This window comes from Colobus angolensis, unplaced genomic scaffold (genome assembly GCF_000951035.1).
Source record: "Colobus angolensis palliatus isolate OR3802 unplaced genomic scaffold, Cang.pa_1.0 Scaffold12, whole genome shotgun sequence".
In the NCBI taxonomy this organism is placed as follows: Eukaryota; Metazoa; Chordata; class Mammalia; order Primates; family Cercopithecidae; genus Colobus; species Colobus angolensis.
This window is the reverse complement of record NW_012113141.1, coordinates 3,358,879-3,379,413: the sequence shown is the minus strand read 5'-3', so window position 1 is coordinate 3,379,413 and position 20,535 is coordinate 3,358,879. Positions and strand designations below refer to the sequence as shown.

Sequence of the window (20,535 nt, the reverse complement as noted above, 5' to 3'; positions counted from 1 at the left end):
CCCCGTCTCTACAAAAATACAAAAAATTAGCCGGGTGTGGTGACATGCGCCTGTAATCCCAGCTACTCGGGAGGCTGAGGCATCAGAATCGCTTGAATCTGGGAGGTGGAGGCTACAGTGAGCCGACATCGCGCCACTGCACTCCAGCCTGGGCGACAAAGTGAGACTCCGTTTCAAAAAAAAAAAAAAGCAAGAAAAAAAAAGCAAAAGCGTGGAGGGATCCACCTCAAGTAGAGGGCCCCAAGGTCAAGTAATCTTTCCCAGGACCTATGCCACCGTCGGTCCCCACTTCCTACTTTTCCTGGTGCGTCTGGAATGTGAAGCCGCGATCCCGAGGGTCCCAGGCCGCTCAGGGACTCCAGGACCCAGACCCAGACCCAGACCCAGAGTCCCGGCACTGCCACGTCTCGCACGGTCAGCTCGGCAGGCGGGAGCAGGCGGGACGAGGCGGGGCCAGACCCCGAGCGCCCTTTGTCAGGCCTTACGCCCGCCCCTCCGCGGCCGGAGTAGCAGGTGGGCCGGCGCCGGGTCAGAGAGGCGTAACGCTGCGAGGGGGCGGGGCCAATTACGCGCCCGGAAGTCCCGGGGAGGGATGTGACGTACATCCGGCGAGTAGCTGGCGGTCTCAGGTGCTGCTGGTTAGTGTGCTCTGAGGGAGGGTTGGAGCCAGTCGCTGTTTTGCCGGAGGAGCCCCTCAGGCCGTGAGTCTGAGGGCCGCGTCGGGGAGGGGAGTTGGAGCTCGAGGGGCTGGGACGGAAGACGGGGCGGTCGGAGCAGAGGCTGGCCCTGGCGGGGTTGGGGGCAGGGAAGTGACACGCAGGCGGTTCTGTGGGGCCGCCGGCTGATTCTGGGCGGGGACGGGCCGACTCGGCCGGATCTGCTGAGTCCCCTGCTGTCCTCTTTGGCCTGGGGTCCACCTGCATTCCACTCGGGGGTCTCGCAGCTGCTGGGCCGGATAACAGCTTCTTGTCTGTACCGTGCGCTCCAGTTTACGAAACGGCTCCAAGTCCTGTGTCTCAAAAGAGCCTCACAGCCCTCGGTGAGGCGGGTGGGACCCCTTGATGATTATCCTTGTTTTATAGACTCGGGGACTGAGGCTGGCCAAGGCTCCGCAGTTAGCGAGTGTGAGCGCTCGAACGTGGTCTACAGGCCCCTAGTCCGGGGCTTACACCCAAGTCAGCGCTCGGTTGTTGTCCAATGGCCCGGGTCGAACCCTGTATTTTCACCTTCCACCTTCCCGTTTTCCCCTGTCTGGTCTCAGCATGGAAAAATTTCCTTCTGTGCGTTTGACATGGATTAGCGTTTTCTTCACGATTCTAGCCAGTGGGTATCTTTATCTTGATTCCATCTGCTTCTGCTGCGACAGGGGACTTAGGGAGATTTGCGGTGGGGCTGACCTTTGACATTTACCCCGCAGCTAAGCAGAGTTAGCTAAAAGCCAGCCGCCCTACTACCCCAAATCTGCCTGGGATGGCGTCTTAAAGTTGCCCTGATTATGTATAACAAGTAATGCGTAAATTTTTAAATTGGCTAGTGGTCAGATTGGTGCACTTCCTTTTCTATTAACTTTTGTTTGAATCTTTTAGCTCTAGAATTCGCAAGTTTTCATTTTAGGTACATTAATAGTGTTTTGTTGATAGTTTAGGGACCTACCTTAAATTTTAGATTACTCTTAACTTCTCGTAAGGTGGTACAATGGACCAAGAATAGAAAATAAATAGAATGCTAGTTATTAAAATACCATTCGAAAGATGTGATGAATTGTAAGGAAGAGAACTTCGGAAGATCATCTTCTGTGTAGTTGGTGGGTTAAAGAAGTTTTAGGTTTTTTTTTTTTTTCAGCAATTTTGTGATTTGGGTTTGAATTTTATACTGTTAACAGGAAGAGCTTAGGCTTTGGTGTTAGAGATGAGGGTTTAAACCCTGGCACTATTACTTTTTCAGCTGAGCAGTCTTCAACGACTCAGCAAAACTAGGAGTATCTTCATCTTCAGCTTGTTAAATGAGGCCAATGATCCTTGCCTGGTAGGGTTGGTGTGAGGATGAAATGAGATGTACAGGTACTGTACAAATTGTAAAACTACTGATGAGTTGGTACAAATCCTAAGATCTTAAGGAGAGAGGAGCCACCAAGGCCATTTTCAGCTACTGAGGAGGCTGAGGTGGGAGGATCTCTTGGGCCTGGGAGGTTGAGGGTGCAGTGAGGCATGATGGCAACACTGCACTTCAGCCTGGGAGACAGAGTCTTGGTCTGTCTAAAAAAAAAAGGGGGGGTGGGGGCATTTTCTTAACTTTGGGTAGTGGTACAACCCAACTCTTTGGATCTATTAAGGGTTTTTATTATTTTTAACTCACCTGAAGAGTTTCTTTAGTCAGCCGCCACTCTAGTCACTTCTTTACAATCCAACACTTCTATATACATTTGTACTACACGGGTTTTCAGTCAGTACTTTACAGACTTGTAAACAATGTTTACATCACTTTAGAAATATTTTATTTCTTTTTTTTTTTTTTTTTTTGAGATGGAGTTTTTGGTCTTGTTGTCCAGACTAGAGTGCAATGTTGTGACCTTGGCTCCCTGCAACCTCTGCCTCCTGAATTCAAGCGATTCTCCTGCCTCAACCTCCCGAGTAGCTGGGATTACAGGTGCCCACCACCACACCTAGCTAATTTTTGTATTTTAAGTAGAGACAGGGTTTCACCATGTTGGCCAGGCTGGTCTCGAACTCCTGACCTCAGGTCATCCACTCACCTTGGCCTCCCAAAGTGCTGGGATTACAGTCATGAGCCAAGTAGTTTCAACTAGATGAATTCTGCAAAGGTGAAAAGGAGAAAATGCCACACTTTAAATAGTTTTTCATGGCAATTGAACTGCTTTAATTTTCCATTTTTTTTCCTTTGACACTTCTGCTTTTAAGCCGTCTCCTCCCTTGGAGCATACAAATCAGCAGCAGCCAGGACTTAGCTACTTGGCTGCTTTAATTCTTCCCTCCAAAATGATCTGAGTGGGAATGACCTTAATGAGGGGTGTGCTCTAAAGGTGAGCTGTGCTTCTCCAAGCAGTAGGTTGAGGAAAGTATAGGAGGATGTCTGGTTTGAGGGAGTTGCAGAGGAAAGGCACATTGTTCTTTTACTTAATTTACAGTAAATGAGAATTTAAGCAGAGGAGCTTTATTAAGTATATTTAAGTTATTGGACTCCTTAAAGTGTGGATTCAATTTCCGGAGAAAACTGTTAATGTGATAAATACGGTCTTTCTGCTGAAATATATTTGTTACTGAAAAGGCAAAAAAGAAATCACCTCATTTAGGATTTTTTCATAAGAGCTTAGTATGTACTTCCACCCAAACTGCCAAACTTTATTTAGCTGTTTTTGGTAAGAGCCATGAAAAACATTGATTAGGCCCTAAAATTTATAGGTTAGGCCGTGGGCCTGATAAAAACCCAGTAATTTGATGAAAAACGTACCATCTCTACTTTTCAATTTACTCTCTTTTTCTTTTTTCTTTTTTTTTTTTTTTTTGGAGATGGAGTCCTGCTCTGTCACCTAGGCTGAAGTGCAGTGGCGCGATCTCCACTCACTGCAACCTCCGCCTCCCAAGTTCAAGCCATTCTCCTGCCTCAGCCTTCTGCATAGCTGGGATTATAGGCAAGCGCCGCTGCTCCCAGCTGTTCAATTTATTCTTCATCTGGCATTCTTTGAATGAATGTAAGGGGAATTTTTTGTGGGTAATGCTTTTACTGGTTATTGTTCATGAAAGTTTTGATTGCAGTTGGTTGTATCTAGTATAAAGCCCTGTGTTCAGATGCTCCTGCTGATGGAGAGGAGTAAAAGTGTGGACCTTCCATTTTTCTGCACCATATCTGAGATACTAAAGCAAAAATTCAGCATGACCAGACAATGCTGAGAAATCTTAAGACCCATCAAAACATCTAGATCTTACCCTCTTCATTTCATTCAGAGGTCATTTTGCTTATTACCAATATATGTAAACCTTCTAGTAGCTTTTGATAACTATGAGAAACAATAGAAACAGTAGTGTTAATATCAATACCAGTTAAGTTATTTACTTGCTTGGGAACTTATTGCTATATCCCGAACAAGTATTCTTTTTTTGTTTGTTTTTTGTTTTTTGAGACAGGGTCTTGCTCTGCCACCCAGGCTGGGGTGCAGTGACACAATCATAACTCATGGCAGCCTCGAATTCCTGGGCTCAAACAATCCTCTTGCTTCAGCCTCCCAAGTAGCTGGAACTACAAGCATGTGCCACCATGCCTGGCTAATTTTATTTTATTATTATTATTATTATTTTTGTGGAGATACGGGTCTCTCTATGTTACCCAGGCTGTTCTTGAACTCCTGAGGTCAGGGAGGGATCCCCCACCTCAGCCTTGCAAAATGCTGGGATTACAGGTGTGAGCCACGGGGCCCCGGCCTGAATAAGTATTCTTATTTTAAGAAAATATATTCGTAAAATGAGTTTAGGTGTGATTATTCATGTATGAAAAGATTCTCTTCGTATCCCTTAATGGTTCTAAAATAGTGATGTCATTTCTTTTCATAAGTTGAGACCCGTGTCTGCAAACATGGTTAGATATTGTTTGAGGTTGCAGTGGTAAATGGAGCAGGGCAAGTGGTGCCGGCCAATAGAATTTTGAGTGACTTTTGTTTTTTTAGAGCTGTTTACAGGATAGATTAATATGTTTTTCATTCAAATCAATGTGCTTTTCATTCTTATTTTCTATTTAGTGCATCTAAGTAGCATTTTGATTCACATTATTGATGAGACTGATTTCCTAGAGTTGTTCTTCACTGAAAGATGGCAGTGGTATGTCTAGGGACTGTATGTCTAGGGACTGTGAATGAACTGCTGCCTGGAGGAGTGAGTCACACAGTAAAAGAAAGTTTAGGCATACCTCAGATATATCGTGAGTTTGGTTCCAGACTACTGAAATAAAACAAGTACAGTAAAGCAAGTAACATCAATATTTTGGTTTCCCAGTGCACATAAAAGTTACATTTACACTATACTGTATGTAGTCTGTTAAGTGTACAGTAGCATTATGTCTTATAAAACACATACCTTATTTAAAAAAGACTTTATGACTAAAAAATGCTAACAAGCATCTGATCCTTCTGAGAGTCATAACCTTTTTGCTGGTTGGGGATCTTGCCTCCATGTTACTCCACGTTGATGGCTGTTGACTGATCAGGTTGGTGATTGCTAAAGGTTGAGGTGGCTGTGGCAATTTCTTAAAATAAGACAACAGTAAAGTTTGTTGCATGAGTTAATACTCGTTTTCAAGAAAGATTTCTCTGTAGCATGCAATGCTGTTTGATAGCATTTTACCCATAGCAGAATTTATTTCAAAATTGGAACCAGTCCTCTTAAATCCTGCTGCTGCTGAAGTAAGTTTATGTAACCTCAAGTAAGTTTTTGTAACTTTCTAAATCGTTGGTGTCATTTCAACAGTATTCAGAGCATCTTCACCAGGACTAGATTCCATCTCAAAAAAACTACTTTTTTTGCTTATCCATAAAAAGCGTCTCCTCATCCATTAGTTTGATCATGAAATTACAGCAGTTGTCACATCTTCAGGCTCTATTTCTAATTCTAGTTCTCTTGCTGTTTCTACCATATCTAAGGTTACGTCTTCCTCCGAAGTCTCGAACCACTCAAAGTTATCCACGAGGGTTGGAATCACTGTCTTCCAAACTCCATTTGATATTGATGTTTTGAGCTCTTCCCGTGATTCATAACTGTTCTTAATGGTACCTAGAATGGTGACTCCTTTCCAGGAGGTTTTTGGTTTACTTTGCCCAGATCCAACAGAGAAATCAGTCTGTGGCATTGATAGCTTTGTGAAATATATTTCTTAAATGAAAGACTGGCAAGTGAAAAATGCTCCTTGACCCATAGGAAGCAGAATGGATGTTGTTAGTAGACATTAAAACAACATTAACCTCTTTCTGCATCTCCATCAAAGCCCATGGGTGACCAGGTGCATTGTCAATGAGCCGTAATATCTTGAAATCTTTTTTTCTAAGCAATAGGTCTTCTCAGTGGGCTTAAAATACTTAGTAAACCATACTGTAAACAGATGTGTGGTAGGCAGAGTAGATTTAGTGTAATTCTTTTTTTAATTGTATTTTTTTAAATTGGAAAACAAATACACAACTTGGAATGGATTTGAGGCAAATTGTGCCATAAGCAGATTTTCTTTTTTTTTTTTTTTTTTTTGAGACAGAGTCTTGCTCTGTCGCCCAGGCTGGAGTGCAGTGACTGGATCTCAGCTCACTGCAAGCTCCACCTCCCGGGTTTATGCCATTCTCCTGCCTCAGCCTCCCGAGTAGCTGGGACTACAGGTGCCCGCCACCTCGCCCGGCTAGTTTTTTTTTGTATTTTTTTTTTAGTAGAGACGGGGTTTCACTGTGTTAGCCAGGATGGTCTCGATCTCCTGACCTTGTGATCCGCCCGTCTCGGCCTCCCAAAGTGCTGGGATTACAGGCTTGAGCCACTGCACCCAGCCACCTTTTTTTTTTAAGTAATTTTCTTTAGGAACTGTCAGCATGTTGTTGAAATGTGGAGTTGTAACTCTGCATGGACCACAGACAGCCAACAATATGTACTTAAAAGTTGCACTACTGCAGAATGGGTGTATTATCCAGGTACTTCCAGGTACCTCGTACACTATTTTTTTGTACTGCTAGTCCTGTACCAGAAACATTTTCTTTTACTGTTACTTGCTTTTTAAACTCTGTTTAGACACTTAAAGAAAATCTGGCAGGGTGCAGTGGCCATTACCATCAGCATCTACTTCATTAATCACGTCCTGTAACTCTGCTTCTGTGGGATTCTGCCTGAGACCTCATTACAGTTCCCAGTTTCTTTGTTGTTGTAGTTCAATCACCATCTTTGTCAAATAGTGAAAAAACTTATTTGAATTCTGCAATCTACTCTTCAGTCAGTTGGTCAGCCATGCTGCAAGTGCTACTGGTTTCCGAGACACAACCACACAACCACTCTTGCTTGCTCAGTTGCTCCACTTGGACTGATTTAGTGTCATTCTTCAGGGCCCTAGGATTTTCAGAATGATAAATGAGTATGGGTCCTAGGATTTTCAGAATGGTAAATGAATATTGGCTTCGTTAGCACATAACAAGAGAGTCAGCTTGCCCCCTGAAGCTTTGAAGCCAAGCATTGACATCTCCCCTCTAGCTATGAAAGTCCTAGATGACTTTTCCAATAGAAGGCTGTTTTGCGTACATTGAAAATGTGTTGTTTAGTGTAGCCACCCACCTTCACCAGTTATCTTGCTGCAGCTTCTACATCAGCACTTGCATTTTTACTTCGTGTTTTTATTTTTATTTTTTTATTTTAACATTATTATTTTTTATCAGCAGTAAGGCTGTTTCATTTGCTTGACGTTCGTGGGTTCGCTGGAGTAGCAGTTTTAATTTTCTTCAAGAACTTTTTCTTTGCATTTACAACTTGGGTAACTGTTGAGTGCAAGAGGCCTAGCATCTGGCTTATCTCAGGTTTTGATGTGTCTTCCTCACTAAGCTTAATCATTTCTAACTTTCGATTTCAAGGGAGAGACCTGTTACTTTCACTTGGAGAATAGGGAGGCCTGGGGTAGGGGCAGGGCTGTGGAGGAAGTCATTAAGTTTGCTGTCTTCTATGGTTGTGATTTGTGGCACAACAAAACAGTTACAATAGTAATATGAAAGATCACTGATCATAGGTCATGATGACAGATATAAGAATAATGAAAAAGTTTGCAATATTGTATGAGAATCACCAAAATGTAACACGGAGACATAAAGGGAGCACATGCTGTTAGAAAATAGTACTGATACACTTACTCAACTCAGGACTGCCTCCAACCTTCAATTTGTAAAAATCCAGAAAACCTCAGGATCCACAAAGCATCATCAAATGAGGTATGCCCTTTATATTTTTAACTCCTAGTTCTCTGAGTATCATAGATCAAAAACTTTTCGGAAACCAGTCATTTTTGCACATATAAGGATTCTAGAGACTTTCCTCCAGATTGCAAAATCTGCAAGTCTCAAGAAAGAAGATTATTAGTTTCTCTTTACTTTGCTTTCTCGCCTCCCTTTTCTTTTCTTTTTCCTGTCCTGTCCCATCCTGTCCTGTCCTGTCTTTTTTCTCAGAGTCTCCCTTGTTGCCCAAGCGAGTGCAGTGGCACCGTCATGCCTCACTGCAGCCTCAGACCCCTGAGTTCAAGTAATTCTGTCTCACCCTCTGAGTAGCTGGGACTATTGGTGTGTGTCACTATGTCCAGCTATTTTTTTAGTTATTTGTAGAAATTGAGTCCAGCTTTCTTGCCCAGGCCAGTTGTGAACTCCTGTGCTCAAGTAATCCTCCTGCCTTGGCCTTCCAAAGTGCTGGGATTCCAGGTGTGAGCCACCATGCCTGGCCTGCTTTCTTATGCCTGAAAACACGGGACTGTAAATGTGCATCATGGTTAGTGAACAAGAGTTAACCTCTCCACAATTGTACTGTCATTCAGAAAGCTAATGTTTGCTACTTTCATATTTTATACAGGTAGTAAGCATTAATAATGTCTTTCATCTTTGAGTGGATCTACAATGGCTTCAGCAGTGTGCTCCAGTTCCTAGGTAAAGCCATTTCCTTAAAATACAGGTTTCAAAGTTTGTGCATTTCCTTCAGTAATTTAAATACAAGTAGGCTTTGGTCTGTAGAGAGCAAATGTGTTAATAATTTTTTCTCTTTTAGGACTCTACAAGAAATCTGGAAAACTTGTATTCTTGGGTTTGGACAATGCAGGCAAAACCACTCTTCTTCACATGCTCAAAGATGACAGATTGGGCCAACATGTTCCAACACTACATCCGAGTAGGTTTGAAAATATCAGGTGACCTTTTGATCTTTGAAGGTCAGCGTTAGGCTTGGAGGATGAATCCCTAGTTGATGGAGTTCTTTTGTTAACTGAAGTCCCAAAAGCCAACTCACATGAAAAAGTTCCCTGTAAGACACATTCATATTACGTACTTTCAGATCTAAACCTCTGGAACTTTGTCATTATCTGTTGTCACTGGTCCTGTAAAGGGACACATCTCCTATACCTACTTCTAAGAAGTAGAAAATAGCTTGGAAAAAAAGAAACCTTTGGCTTTTAGAATAGTTTAAGAACATTTTCACCCTTGTATTCCTTTTCTTTGTTAGAAGTGGGGTGTTGCTTGGGCTAGTCTGAAAAATCCTGGGCTCGGGTTATCCTCCTGCCCTCAGCCGCCTGAGTAGCTGGAACTACAGGCGGGTGCCACCACACTTAACTTCTTGTATCTTTTTCTTTATGAGGTGAAAGCATTGGTATTGGCTTATAGTACTAGTAGTTGGGGCTTGTTGAATTGACAAGTTTATTTCTTCTTTTTAAACAATTTTTCAGCATCAGAAGAGCTAACAATTGCTGGAATGACCTTTACAACTTTTGATCTTGGTGGGCATGAGCAAGGTAAGCGATGACTCAGTGGAAAGCATGTTTATTGACTTATGATTCTTTTTGTGCCCCCCAGCACCTTTTAAAAGCAGTGTGTCATTTTTACCTTTTAAATTACACTTTAGAATTAGGATCTTACTACTTTAGTGAAGTTGTTTTATTCATTTTTTTTTTAAACTCATTTCAAACTTGTCAAAAGTTGCATTAAATACACAGAAGTCCACTTCAATATTACCCTATTGAGCTAGGATAAAGTTAGCTATAATGCATAACTATTCATGAACTTTTAAGTATTTGCCTGATAAAGCCAAACTCAACTCAAATCTTGACTGAAAATTTTTACAAAGCGGGACAGCATCTTGCCATTTTAATCTTTACTAGGTTTTTACTTATTAACGTAATTTACCTGGTAACTAGAAAATACATTAAAAGATATATGTATTGCTTCAACAAGAGTAATTATTTCATCATTTTAACTAGGCTTGCTCTAAGCCAATATATTTTCTTCTATACCTTTTGCCCAAATTTGTTAGTCTCCTCCTCCCTACATAATACATATTAATACTTACTTTTTATTAACTGTTTGTGAGCATATCATGCCCCTTTACTCTTTTATACTTTAGTGCCGTTTTCTAAGAACAAAGATATTTTCTTGTATATAATCATAATAGTTATCAAATCAAGGAAGTTTTATTTTTATCCACTCTGTATTTCCTTTTTTTTTTTTTTTTTGGTCAGTTGTCCTGATAATCTCTTTTATACCATTTTTTCATCTTGACCAGGTATACAGTATCATATATTTAGTTATCAAGTCATTTTTGCATCCTTTATTCAATGGAGTGAAAGTATGTAGGAAATTAAATATTTGTAAGTAATTTCAGACTTGTCAAAAATTGCAAAAGTAGTACAGTGACTATGTGTGATTCCTCCGATATAAGTTGATATTTTGTATATTCTATCCATTTGGGACAGTTGGTGGAACATTTCCTTCTACCTTTTTGCTTTCCTCAGAAGTGCTTTTTGCCTACTCAGGCTATGTCTTTGGCTACCAGATTCCTATCAGGTGTTTAGAGACATACAGGATGGGCATCTTTGTCTAATGGGCACTCAGTTCACATTTGACAAGACCGTAGGTATAGGAGTAAAACATTTAAGATATGAGAATAAACATTCTGGGAAGGTAGGGAAAAGGAACTATTGAGATTCTGTCAGATTTACTTACTTGTTATTACATTGAGTGGAGAAATCTCGTTTTGAAACATTAGGCTGAGCTAATACCGTTTTTTTTTCTTTTTTTTTGAGATGGGGTCTTGCTCTGTTGCCCAGACTGGAGTGCAGTGGCATAGTCTTGGCATACTGCAACCTCTACTTCCTGGGCTTAAGCAATCCTCCCACCTGTTTTTTGTACAGACTGGGTTTCCGCCATGTTGCCCAGGCTGGTCTTGAACTCCTGAGCTCAAGCAATCCTCCTGCCTTGGCCTCCCAAAGTGCTGGGATTATGGGTGTGAGCCACTGTGCCCAGCCTAATACAGTTTTAAAACAATGTGTAGTAAAATACAACATTGGTCATTTCTAGTTGTTAAGCCTAATAATTTTATAGTCAGTTATTTCATTAACATATAATTACATTTTAATTAATTTATTTAATATTTTTGCCCTGAAAAATCATGTATATTATGATCATAATCACATAAAATACCAGTAAAGAAAAAAGACTGGAAGAAAATACCAAAATATTGACAAGGGATGTGTTTTGATGGAGGGATTAGAAATGATTTTGTTTCCTTTTTTATGTAAGGAGCTTGTATTTTTTTTTTCATTTGGGTAAGAATGGGTATATGGTGTCCTTTCTGCTTCTTCCACAAAAGAATTTGTAACTGCTTACAAATTTAAATTCAGAGCAAGATACGACTGAACCTAGACCATCTGGAGAATGCAGAAGGAACAGATACCAGATGGTTTTATATACCTGAACTGGGAATTGTAGATTGTTTAGTGTGATAAATTTAGGTTTCAGGTTTTGTTAAAATAAGAAGGGAAATGTATTGATGTATTTATTTTTGTTTCTTTGACTGAGGAAAATCTACTAAACAGAAACACTTTTACATGATAACCTAGCCACCATTTTATAGAAGTTACTAAAATACTGTACATCTGGAGGTTCCCTTTTTTTTTTTTGTATAACTTAAAAATTTTAACTTATAAAAGGAGAGCAAGTTCGATGTAACAAAATCGGTATAGAACTACAGAAAGTAAAATGGAAAGTTCCTTCATTTTAACTTTTTCCTAACTCTTTAAAGGTAACCATTAATAACTGATGTAGAGAAGCTTCGTTATTCATTCTATTGCAAGGGCTAGAAATGAATAGCTTAGAAATGATAGTAAAATTAAATCACTGCTTCCCAGCCTTTATCGTTTCATGTCACAAGCAAAAAACAAGTAATATTTCTAAGGCATGCTGGGTTAAATATGGTAGGCTGAGATAACTGGCCTGGGGCCTTGAAGCACTTATCAGGCCCAGTCTCCCTAAGGGCTGAGCAGAGGGGTGTGTCAAGACACCTACACACAAGTTGGCTAGAAACTAACTGGGACTAAAGTTACATGGACAAGTAATTTGTATCCTGATGTTTTAACTCAGAGGTTGCAAATTAAACTTGGCTCCAGGGGCAAGGCAAGTCATTTAAGTGAGTAAAATTGGCTGGCTGTAAGACAGCAGGGACATTTTGTCAAGCAAAAGTGTTCAAACATCATCTGAAGGGGCAGCCACTGCTTAGTTCCTGCTGATAGTTGTCATGTGGTTAAGTAGGCATGGGATTGCCAGATGTTGCAGTTTTTCAAGAAAGGTGGAAACTCTGATTTTCAAATTTACAAAAATCAAGTTCAACTCATGGATCATTAGTTTGCATCCTCTGTTCTGAATTAATACTGGCCAGAACTTGGAGAAATCCATAGAGTCTAATCTTATTGAAACCTGACCAAGATTTGTCCATTTTTAGACCATTAGGTTATTCATTTTTACAATGTATATTTTTTACTGATGCAACTACAAACTTTGTTTTTTAGCACGTCGGGTTTGGAAAAATTATCTCCCAGCAATTAATGGGATTGTCTTTCTGGTGGACTGTGCAGATCATTCTCGCCTCGTGGAATCCAAAGTTGAGCTTAATGTATGTTTATATACTTTGTCCTTTTTTGGCCTCTATTTTTTTTTTTTAAGGAATATAGCTCAGTAGTGCCAATAATTAGTCATTCCAGTTAACGTTTGGCAAAAAGACCTAGTTGCAGGAGGAAAATGTTTTAAATCTAAGACATTGCTTTTCAATGTCCTGAGGAAACTCAGCTCAAACTTGAATAAGTTAACTTTTTTCTATCATACAGTGACTATATGGCCAGGTTTGCTCAGGATACTCCTCATTTATGCCTGTTGTCCTAGCATAATTAATTAATTAATAGTATTCCATTTCACGTGTCATCATGAACAGTAATTCTTTTTTTTTTTTTTTTTTGAGACCGAGTGTCTCTCTGTTGCCCAGCCTGGAGTGCAGTGGCGCAGTCTCAGCTCACTGTAACCTCCACCTCCTGGGTTTGAGGGATTCTCCTGCCTCAGCCTCCCGAGTGGCCTCGTGGGACTACAGGCACGTGCCACCACACCTGGCTAATTTTTTGTATTTTTAGTAGCGACGGGGTTTCACCGTGTTAGCCAGGATGGTCTTGGTCTCCTGACATCATGATCCACCCTCCTTGGCCTCCCAAAGTGCTGGAATTACAGGCATGAACCACCACGCCTGGTCCACGAACAGTAATTCTTTATAAGTAGTGTTGGCATAGTGAAAGCCTAAAAGCAATATTAGAGTTCTTTACATTTTTGAATATGCATTCTCAGCTTGTGCCTGCCCACCCTCCTACTGAATGACTTGCCAGACCTTCATGGTCTGTTCTCAGCCTTCAGTTTTGGTTGCATACATCCTTTGATACTATCAAGGAGTTACTTCAAGTTTCCTCCTTTGTCCACATTGCATTTTCTCTTGGCTTGATGGTTTCTATACTATTGGCTTTATTATCCTACTCCTTTACCCTATATCTTTTCTTTCTCTTTGATTTGTAACTCCTTGGATTCTTGTTTCTGGCAGTTTGAACCTGTCTTGAATTTATTTCTAAGTATGTTTCTCACATCTATAGCTCCAGCCTCATGTAGAATTACCTGCCACGCAATCTTTACCTTGCCTTTTTTTTTTAAAAAAAAAAAAATTAAAAAAAACAGTCTTCCTCTGTTGCCCAGGCTGGAGTCCAATGGTGTGATCACAGCTTACTCCAGACTTCTGGGCTCAAGTGATCTTCCTGGCTCAGCCTCCCAAGTAGCTAGGACTACAGGCACACACCACCACACCCAGCTAATTTTTTTTTTTAAAGTGTTTTTGTAGAGACAGGGTCTCATTATGTTGCCCAGGCTGGTCTCAGTCTCCTTGCTGCAGGTGATCCTCTGCCTCGGCCTCATGAGGTGTTGGGATTACAGGCATGAGCCACCATGCATGGTCTCCATTCTCTTTGTTTAAACTCCTCTTTTCACTCTTGATTTTGGAGCTCTCTCTCTGGCTGATACTTCTGTCTCTTTGAGAAGCACTAGTTCTTCTGGTTAGTCCTTAAATGTTGGTGTTCTCTAGAGTCTACTTTCTCCTAGGCTGGTCTCATCTACTCCCTTCATTTGGCAACTACATGTCAGTGACTCTCAAATGCATTTCTCTCCTCTAGACCTCTCCTGACCTCCAATCTCATACCTAATCCTGCCTACTCTTGACAACTCCCACTAGTGATTCTGTTTTCCTAGAATGGAACTATTCATCTTTCCCACCCACCACCTAGCTGGACATGCAGTCCAGAAATCTGTGAATTAATATAGATCCCACCATGACCCTGATATGTACCACAATGCCAGAAGGAACTTTCTCAGACTTCATTGCCCTACTTAATATCCTTTGATAGTTCTCTATCATTTTCATGATAAAATCTACACATCTTTTGCATAGCACGTAAGATCATTCATGATCCTCCCTCTGCTTCTTTTTACTGCCTACCTTGAACTATATTCCAAACAAACAACTTAGCCATCCTTGAATATGCACAAGTAGCTACTGCCTGGCTTTTTCACCTGTACCTCTCCTCAACCCCTCACTTTGTCGGCAAATTTTAAAATGTCCTGTAAGAGACCTCAGAGTTCAGATATGACTGCTTCTGGTGAGCCTCCCCTGGTCTCTGAGACTGTGTTAGACTCCCACCATACCAATGTATGTTGTCTTTATTGATTTTCTTATAGTTCTCTCTCATCAGACTATGAACTAACATGATAGGGACTGTGTCTTATTTCTTTGCGAAACCCCTGCACCTAGCAAAGCATGAGACACATTAGGTACTTTGTTATTGCTTAATGAATTAAGGACATTCTTATTCTAATTTTGTGTAACATTTTCTGGAATTCCAGATGTTCAAGGCATGTTCCCCTTTATCTCTTTAACTCTGCTTTCCCCCCTAGCTTTCCTGTTGGTGACAAGTAGATTCCCAGGCTTGAAATCGGTGCCAGTTTTGACTCATTTGTCTTTTTTTTTCTTTTTTAATCATCATTTAGACATCGGTCTCTTCAATTCTTTCTTCAAAATGCCTCCTGCACTATTCATTGAATGCTCTACCTTAAACTAGATCATGATCTCTTACATGAACACCACAGATAGATGTTACATGAACACCACAGATAGATACTATTTGTGAATTCATTGTACTGAAAAATACGATTTTATTCACTAACTTCTGGATTCGTGGTCTTTAGGATCTATTGCAGCTCACTTCTCACACTGGTCCCGTAATGTGAGTCATCTCTTCCCATCCGTTTATTTTGTTGCCACATGTCTGTCTAAATGCTTGAATCCAGCCATGCAGTACTGTGCGGCTTCCTAAATTATTGTCCACTGCAAAGCCATTGTTTATGTTCTTCCTTCTCCTTTACACCTGTCCAAACCCTGCTTTTCCTTTAGAGCCCTGTTGAAGTTCCAGATCTTTGCTAAGACTTTTGATCTTTGCTCAAGCCCAGAACTGCCATTTTATTTCCCTGAACTTGTCTTACTGTTAATATTCAGTTCCCATTCATTGTGACACTTATCAACTATGTTGTGTTCTTACTTGGCTTTGTTAACATAAATGTGGCTGGGCATGGTGGCTTATGCCTGTAATTCCAGCATTTTGGGAGGCTGAGGTTAGCAGATCACTTCAGGGTCAGGAGTTTGAGACCAGCCTGGCCAACATGGTAAAACTCCATCTCTACTAAAAAAACACAAAAATTAGCCAGGTGTGGTAGCACATACCTGTAGTCCCAGCTACTCAGGAGGCTGAGGTGGGAGAATCACTTGAACCTGGGAGTCAGAGGTTGCACAGTGAGCCGAGATTAAGAAAAAAAAAAACCATAAATGTGAATATAGAGTAAGGATTTTTTTGAGGACAGGAATGTGCTTCCTTTTGTATCCTCAGTTCTTAGTGCCTGAGATAGTTACCCTTCCTATTGTATTCCTCTCAATGCCTGAGAGAGTTCTTTGCACACATTGGGACTTGGTGAATACTTGGGGAGTTCCTGTAGTCATTTTTGAGGCTCTGTAGCGGGAGCATTCATTCTTGTAGGACTGTGCTGAGGGGCATCCTGAGGATAGTTTGTGGCTGAGCAGATTAGCTCAAAAGTAAATGTTGGGGCAGTTCTGCTGCCTTGTAAATAAATAGCCTAAAGTTGCAACTGTTTCGAGGCACTTAAGAGATTTTTACCTAATGTCGTGGGTATTATGTAATGTCAAGGTGAATATTTAATCACTCAGGTATAAAGATGATAAGATTTTCACTTTACATTAATGCCTTAAAAGATGAGTGGAAGTCAGAATTTTCTTTTTTTTTTTTGTTTTTTTGAGACAGAGTATTGCTCTGTCACCCAGGCTGGAGGGCAGTGGTACGATCTCCACTCACTGCAAGCTCCGCCTCCTGGGTTTATGCCATTCTCCTGCCTCAGCCTCCCGAGTAGCTGGGACTACAGGTGCCTGCCACCACGCCCGGCTTATTTTTTTTATTTTTTTAGTAGAGATGGGGTTTCACCATGTTAGCCAGGATGGTCTCAATCTCCTGACCTCGTGATCCGCCCGTCTTGGCCTCCCAAAGTGCTGGGATTACAGGCGTGAGCCACTGTGCCCGGCATGAAGTCAAAATTTTCATTATCTGGTGGGCTTTTGTAGATTCCTCACTTAATTTTTTTTTCTTTTTTCTTTTTCAATCTTTAGGCTCTAATGACTGATGAAACGATATCCAATGTGCCAATCCTTATCTTGGGTAACAAAATTGATAGAACAGATGCAATCAGTGAAGAAAAACTCCGTGAGATATTCGGGCTTTATGGACAGACCACAGGAAAGGTAAGATAAAAATATTTGGGTTACATATAAAGGGCATTAACAGTTTTTAAAACATGATGTTTTGCTATCTAGATTACCCTTTTCTTTTCAAGGCTTAAACAGACTTAGGATTTGTTTTACTGTGGGTATTTTGTAAGCTCACTAGAGGCAGGAGTGTGTTCTTTTAATATTTTAAATGGGATTCATTCATCGGGTATTTGAGGAAGAAGAAAATGGTAGAAAAGGCACACTTACTCTTTTAAGAGTTATGATTATCTTTCAAATTTAATTCTGAGACATTGCTTTTGAAATAGCCCTTTTTAGCCAGAAAAGAATTTTTCTTGGACTGGAGATTGCAGGTTATGAAGAAGAATAATCATTTCAGTCACTTTCCAAGCATTGAAATAAAACTTGATTATCCTCAGTGCTTCTTGCTGAGAGAGGTACGACTGTTGGCCCCATTTTGCAGAGGAAGAAACAGAGAGTGATTTGTTCAGGTCTACACAGCAAGTCAGTGATAAAACCAGAAAAAGAACTTGAGTCTTCCAAATCAATAGTTTTTACTGTCTTCAGTTGGAAGGAGGACTCTTGTTGAAAAGCAGGCTTGAGAGAGAGAAAATCTAGATCAGATACAGTGAAGCAGGAATCTTTCTGTTCTTTTTAGCTTGGGTTTTTGGCATATTTAGTTTTTAAAAATCTTCCTTTTCTGTGATCTGTGATAACTTTGACTTTTTTACATGGTTCCTTAGTCTCGCCTCTTCTTGATTACCTGTTTCTTTATAGAAATACTTCCTTTCTTTCATTTAATTTCTCCTCTTTTGCGTCAGTATTAAATACACATGAATTCTTCATTTCCTCAGTGCCACCTGTTATGAGTGTTTATTTCTGCATGTTTTGTTAATGAGAATGTCTTTATTTCTAAACAGTCCCAGACCTCTTTTCTGCATCAGAGAGTATGCTAGTTCCATAAGTCGCAGTGGCTTTTTTCTTGGTTTGCTACCATAACTTTACAAATAAATATTGGGTGTTCAAAGCAGATGCTCTTCAGAGAGAGAGAGGCTGGGAAAAGAACTGTGCTGCTTATTATATCCTGAAAACACGAAGCTTGGGGAAGTCATCTGTATGGCCTTGACTGCATTTCTGTAATTAATACCTACTTAGGTTTACTTTTAAGGAATGGATAAAATGATTGTAGTGATCGTCCTTTCAATCTTTTCCACCACAGAGATGCTAACAGGCCTTTCTTGGTTTTGCCTCCTTTAGGGGAATGTGACCCTGAAGGAGCTGAATGCTCGCCCCATGGAAGTGTTCATGTGCAGTGTGCTCAAGAGGCAAGGCTACGGCGAGGGTTTTCGCTGGCTCTCCCAGTATATTGACTGATGTTTGGACAGTGAAAATAAAAGAGTTTTACTTCTCTGGACTGATCCTATTCACAGCTTCCTCATGAACTTTTCTAATAGAACAAGGAAAGCTCTCCAACCATGTCTGGCGTTGAGAAGCCAAGAGTCTCTGTCAACTCTCTCATTGCCCAGTGGTGACATGTGCTCTTCTCCACACTGTTGGGAGGTAATGCTGCCCCACGTACTGGTGCAGGTCAGTATCCCGGGACTTGGAAGCTGGCAGGATTTGCCGGGTAAAGCTGTGTGCCATCATGGGGCACCTGAAAAGAAAAACACGTCTCACCACTGTGGTTGATTTCAAAAGAAACTGATTCTATTTTTTAAAGAAAGTGTTGTTAATGTAATTGGTATCCCTCCTAACTTTTTGAGTTCACAATTTACTTGGTCCAGAGTTTTCTATTCTTTTTTTTTTTTTAAACTAATGAATGACATTTAGATACTTCATCTTCATAAAATTATGAACAGATACACATTGGAGGCCAGAGCTAATTTGGGTGAACTTACTCCTGCTAAGTTAGCAGGTTGGTGAGAGAAGCTCCCGTGAGCTCACCTGTCTCTCTGACTGCTTTGGAGTAGGTGGCATAACCTTGTGCACAGAGAACTAGAAAAGGGATGGAACCCTGGCCTTGCAGTTTTGGCAGGTTTCCACTGTGGTAAGCTAGGGTCGTTCCTCATCAAGGAATGTGTAGCAGATTGTTCACTGTGGAGGAGTTAATTATAGAATGGGTTATTGTTATTATTCTTACTCATGAAGTTACAGATTTCAGCCAGTCTTTGCTTTTATACTTGTGAAATTTAATTTCTCTCTATAGCACCTTCCTTTTTCATTTTCAGTTATAAAAAGTGACTTTCACCTCATAAAAGAGTTGAGAACATCTCTCATGTCACATACTACAGGTGCATCAGTTACTTTTGCACAGATTCTAGGGGGACGTTTTTCTGATTAGGAAGACAGGACAAAGTTAACAGCTTAAGGGCTCTTAATTCTGTGAGTTGAGGACTTGAAAGTATTGTAGCACTTGTTTGGATCCAGGAAAAATGTACTCAGTGGGCTTTAAAATTTCCATTTTCAGAATTTGGTCTCTCAGGCTGTTTCTGAACTCTTTTTCTTACATTTTTTTCTCCTTTGGTACCTGTTTTATTGGTGTTTAAAGTAAAGGTTAACATCTGTAGCTTTTCCAGGTTTTTTTTTTTTTGTATGAAATTGTCTTTCTCCATTGCAGAAATAAGCTGGGGAAACACTAACCCAAAAACTTTCTGTAGAGCTGTTCCTTTGGAGGCAGCATCATTTATTGGCAGTAAAGACTCAGTATAAAAGCACCAGCATCCCTACTAGGGTGATGGGGATTAATTTTATAGCATTCTATTTTCCTAGTGCCACATGTGAAATTGGATTTTGATGATCTTAACCTATATTCTACCCTTATACTAAAAGATCAAAAGATAGATCTGCTAGGAACAGATTGGAAATAGGAGATGAAAAGTTGGGAGGATATCTTTATTCTAATGTGAGGGTAGGGAAATGTGGATAACATTACTGTGGTGAGAGAGGCATCGTTCTTTAGTTGGAGTTCTCATTCTTATTCTCCAGTACTGACTGGAGCATACTTTTTCACTGCCAGGTACTGAATGCAGAGGCTCAGCCAAGTATATATGTGGGAAGTGCATGCATTTCGTTTAATAGCAAGCATAGCTGGATTAAGACAAAATTGTTGGTTTGAAAAGGGGTTAAAGCCTTAAGTGAACAAATCTAGCTAACAGTGAATGAACTAGGTAATTAACTTGCATATTTTTAATTTCCTTTGGTTAAAGATCCCCCATACTTCTCTATTCGGAGACATGAGAAGTATGATTACTTCAGTGTTAGTTTTCTTAATTTTTTTTTCCCCTATTTGTCCCGTGTCTCTTTGTTGCAAGTTAGAAATCTGTGGGTTCTACATAGGGCAGCTCTTTGTGAAAGTGGGTTATTCCACTGGAGAAAGGGGATGGAAAATCAGAATCAATGTATTTCTTGCCCCACAGAACACTATTCCTATAAGATAGCTGAAAGAAGCTGCTGTGAGGAGCTCAGCTCCAAACACAGGATCAGCACTTTGTACAGGAATTCCCATGAATTATGACTTCTCATTCTGTTTTATCAGAGTGCATATATGTCCTATTTCAGGAAAAGTAAAACAGTCATTTACAAAAGAAAGTCAATCTGTATCCTAAGCATTTTAATAAAAAGTTAAAACAAA

At 40.5% G+C, this 20,535-nt stretch overlaps 1 protein-coding gene across 4 annotated transcripts; it reads left to right on the top strand.

The window, feature by feature from the left end:
* The first annotated feature begins 584 nt into the window (after window positions 1–584).
* Window positions 585–20,535, top strand: SAR1A (secretion associated, Ras related GTPase 1A). Of its 4 annotated transcripts, XM_011927355.1 has the most exons (8): window positions 585–701; window positions 7,877–7,945; window positions 8,574–8,647; window positions 8,766–8,885; window positions 9,436–9,501; window positions 12,550–12,653; window positions 16,788–16,919; window positions 18,162–20,535. In XM_011927355.1, exons 3-8 carry the CDS (start codon window positions 8,590–8,592, stop codon window positions 18,276–18,278), a joined length of 597 nt encoding a protein of 198 aa, XP_011782745.1. In that variant the 5' UTR covers window positions 585–701; window positions 7,877–7,945; window positions 8,574–8,589; the 3' UTR covers window positions 18,279–20,535. The 4 variants fall into 4 exon arrangements, with proteins under 4 accessions (XP_011782745.1, XP_011782738.1, XP_011782762.1 ...); XM_011927348.1 differs by lacking the exon at window positions 7,877–7,945; XM_011927372.1 differs by lacking the exon at window positions 7,877–7,945 and having other exon boundaries at window positions 595–701; window positions 8,578–8,647.

Coding starts and splice junctions, on each gene's coding strand:
- SAR1A (XM_011927348.1), top strand. CDS start 8,590: ATGTCTTTCATCTTTGAGTGGATCTACAATGGCTTCAGCAGTGTGCTC. Junction 8,886..9,435: donor TGTTCCAACACTACATCCGA/GTAGGTTTGAAA, acceptor ACAATTTTTCAG/CATCAGAAGAGCTAACAATT. Junction 9,502..12,549: donor TCTTGGTGGGCATGAGCAAG/GTAAGCGATGAC, acceptor TTTGTTTTTTAG/CACGTCGGGTTTGGAAAAAT.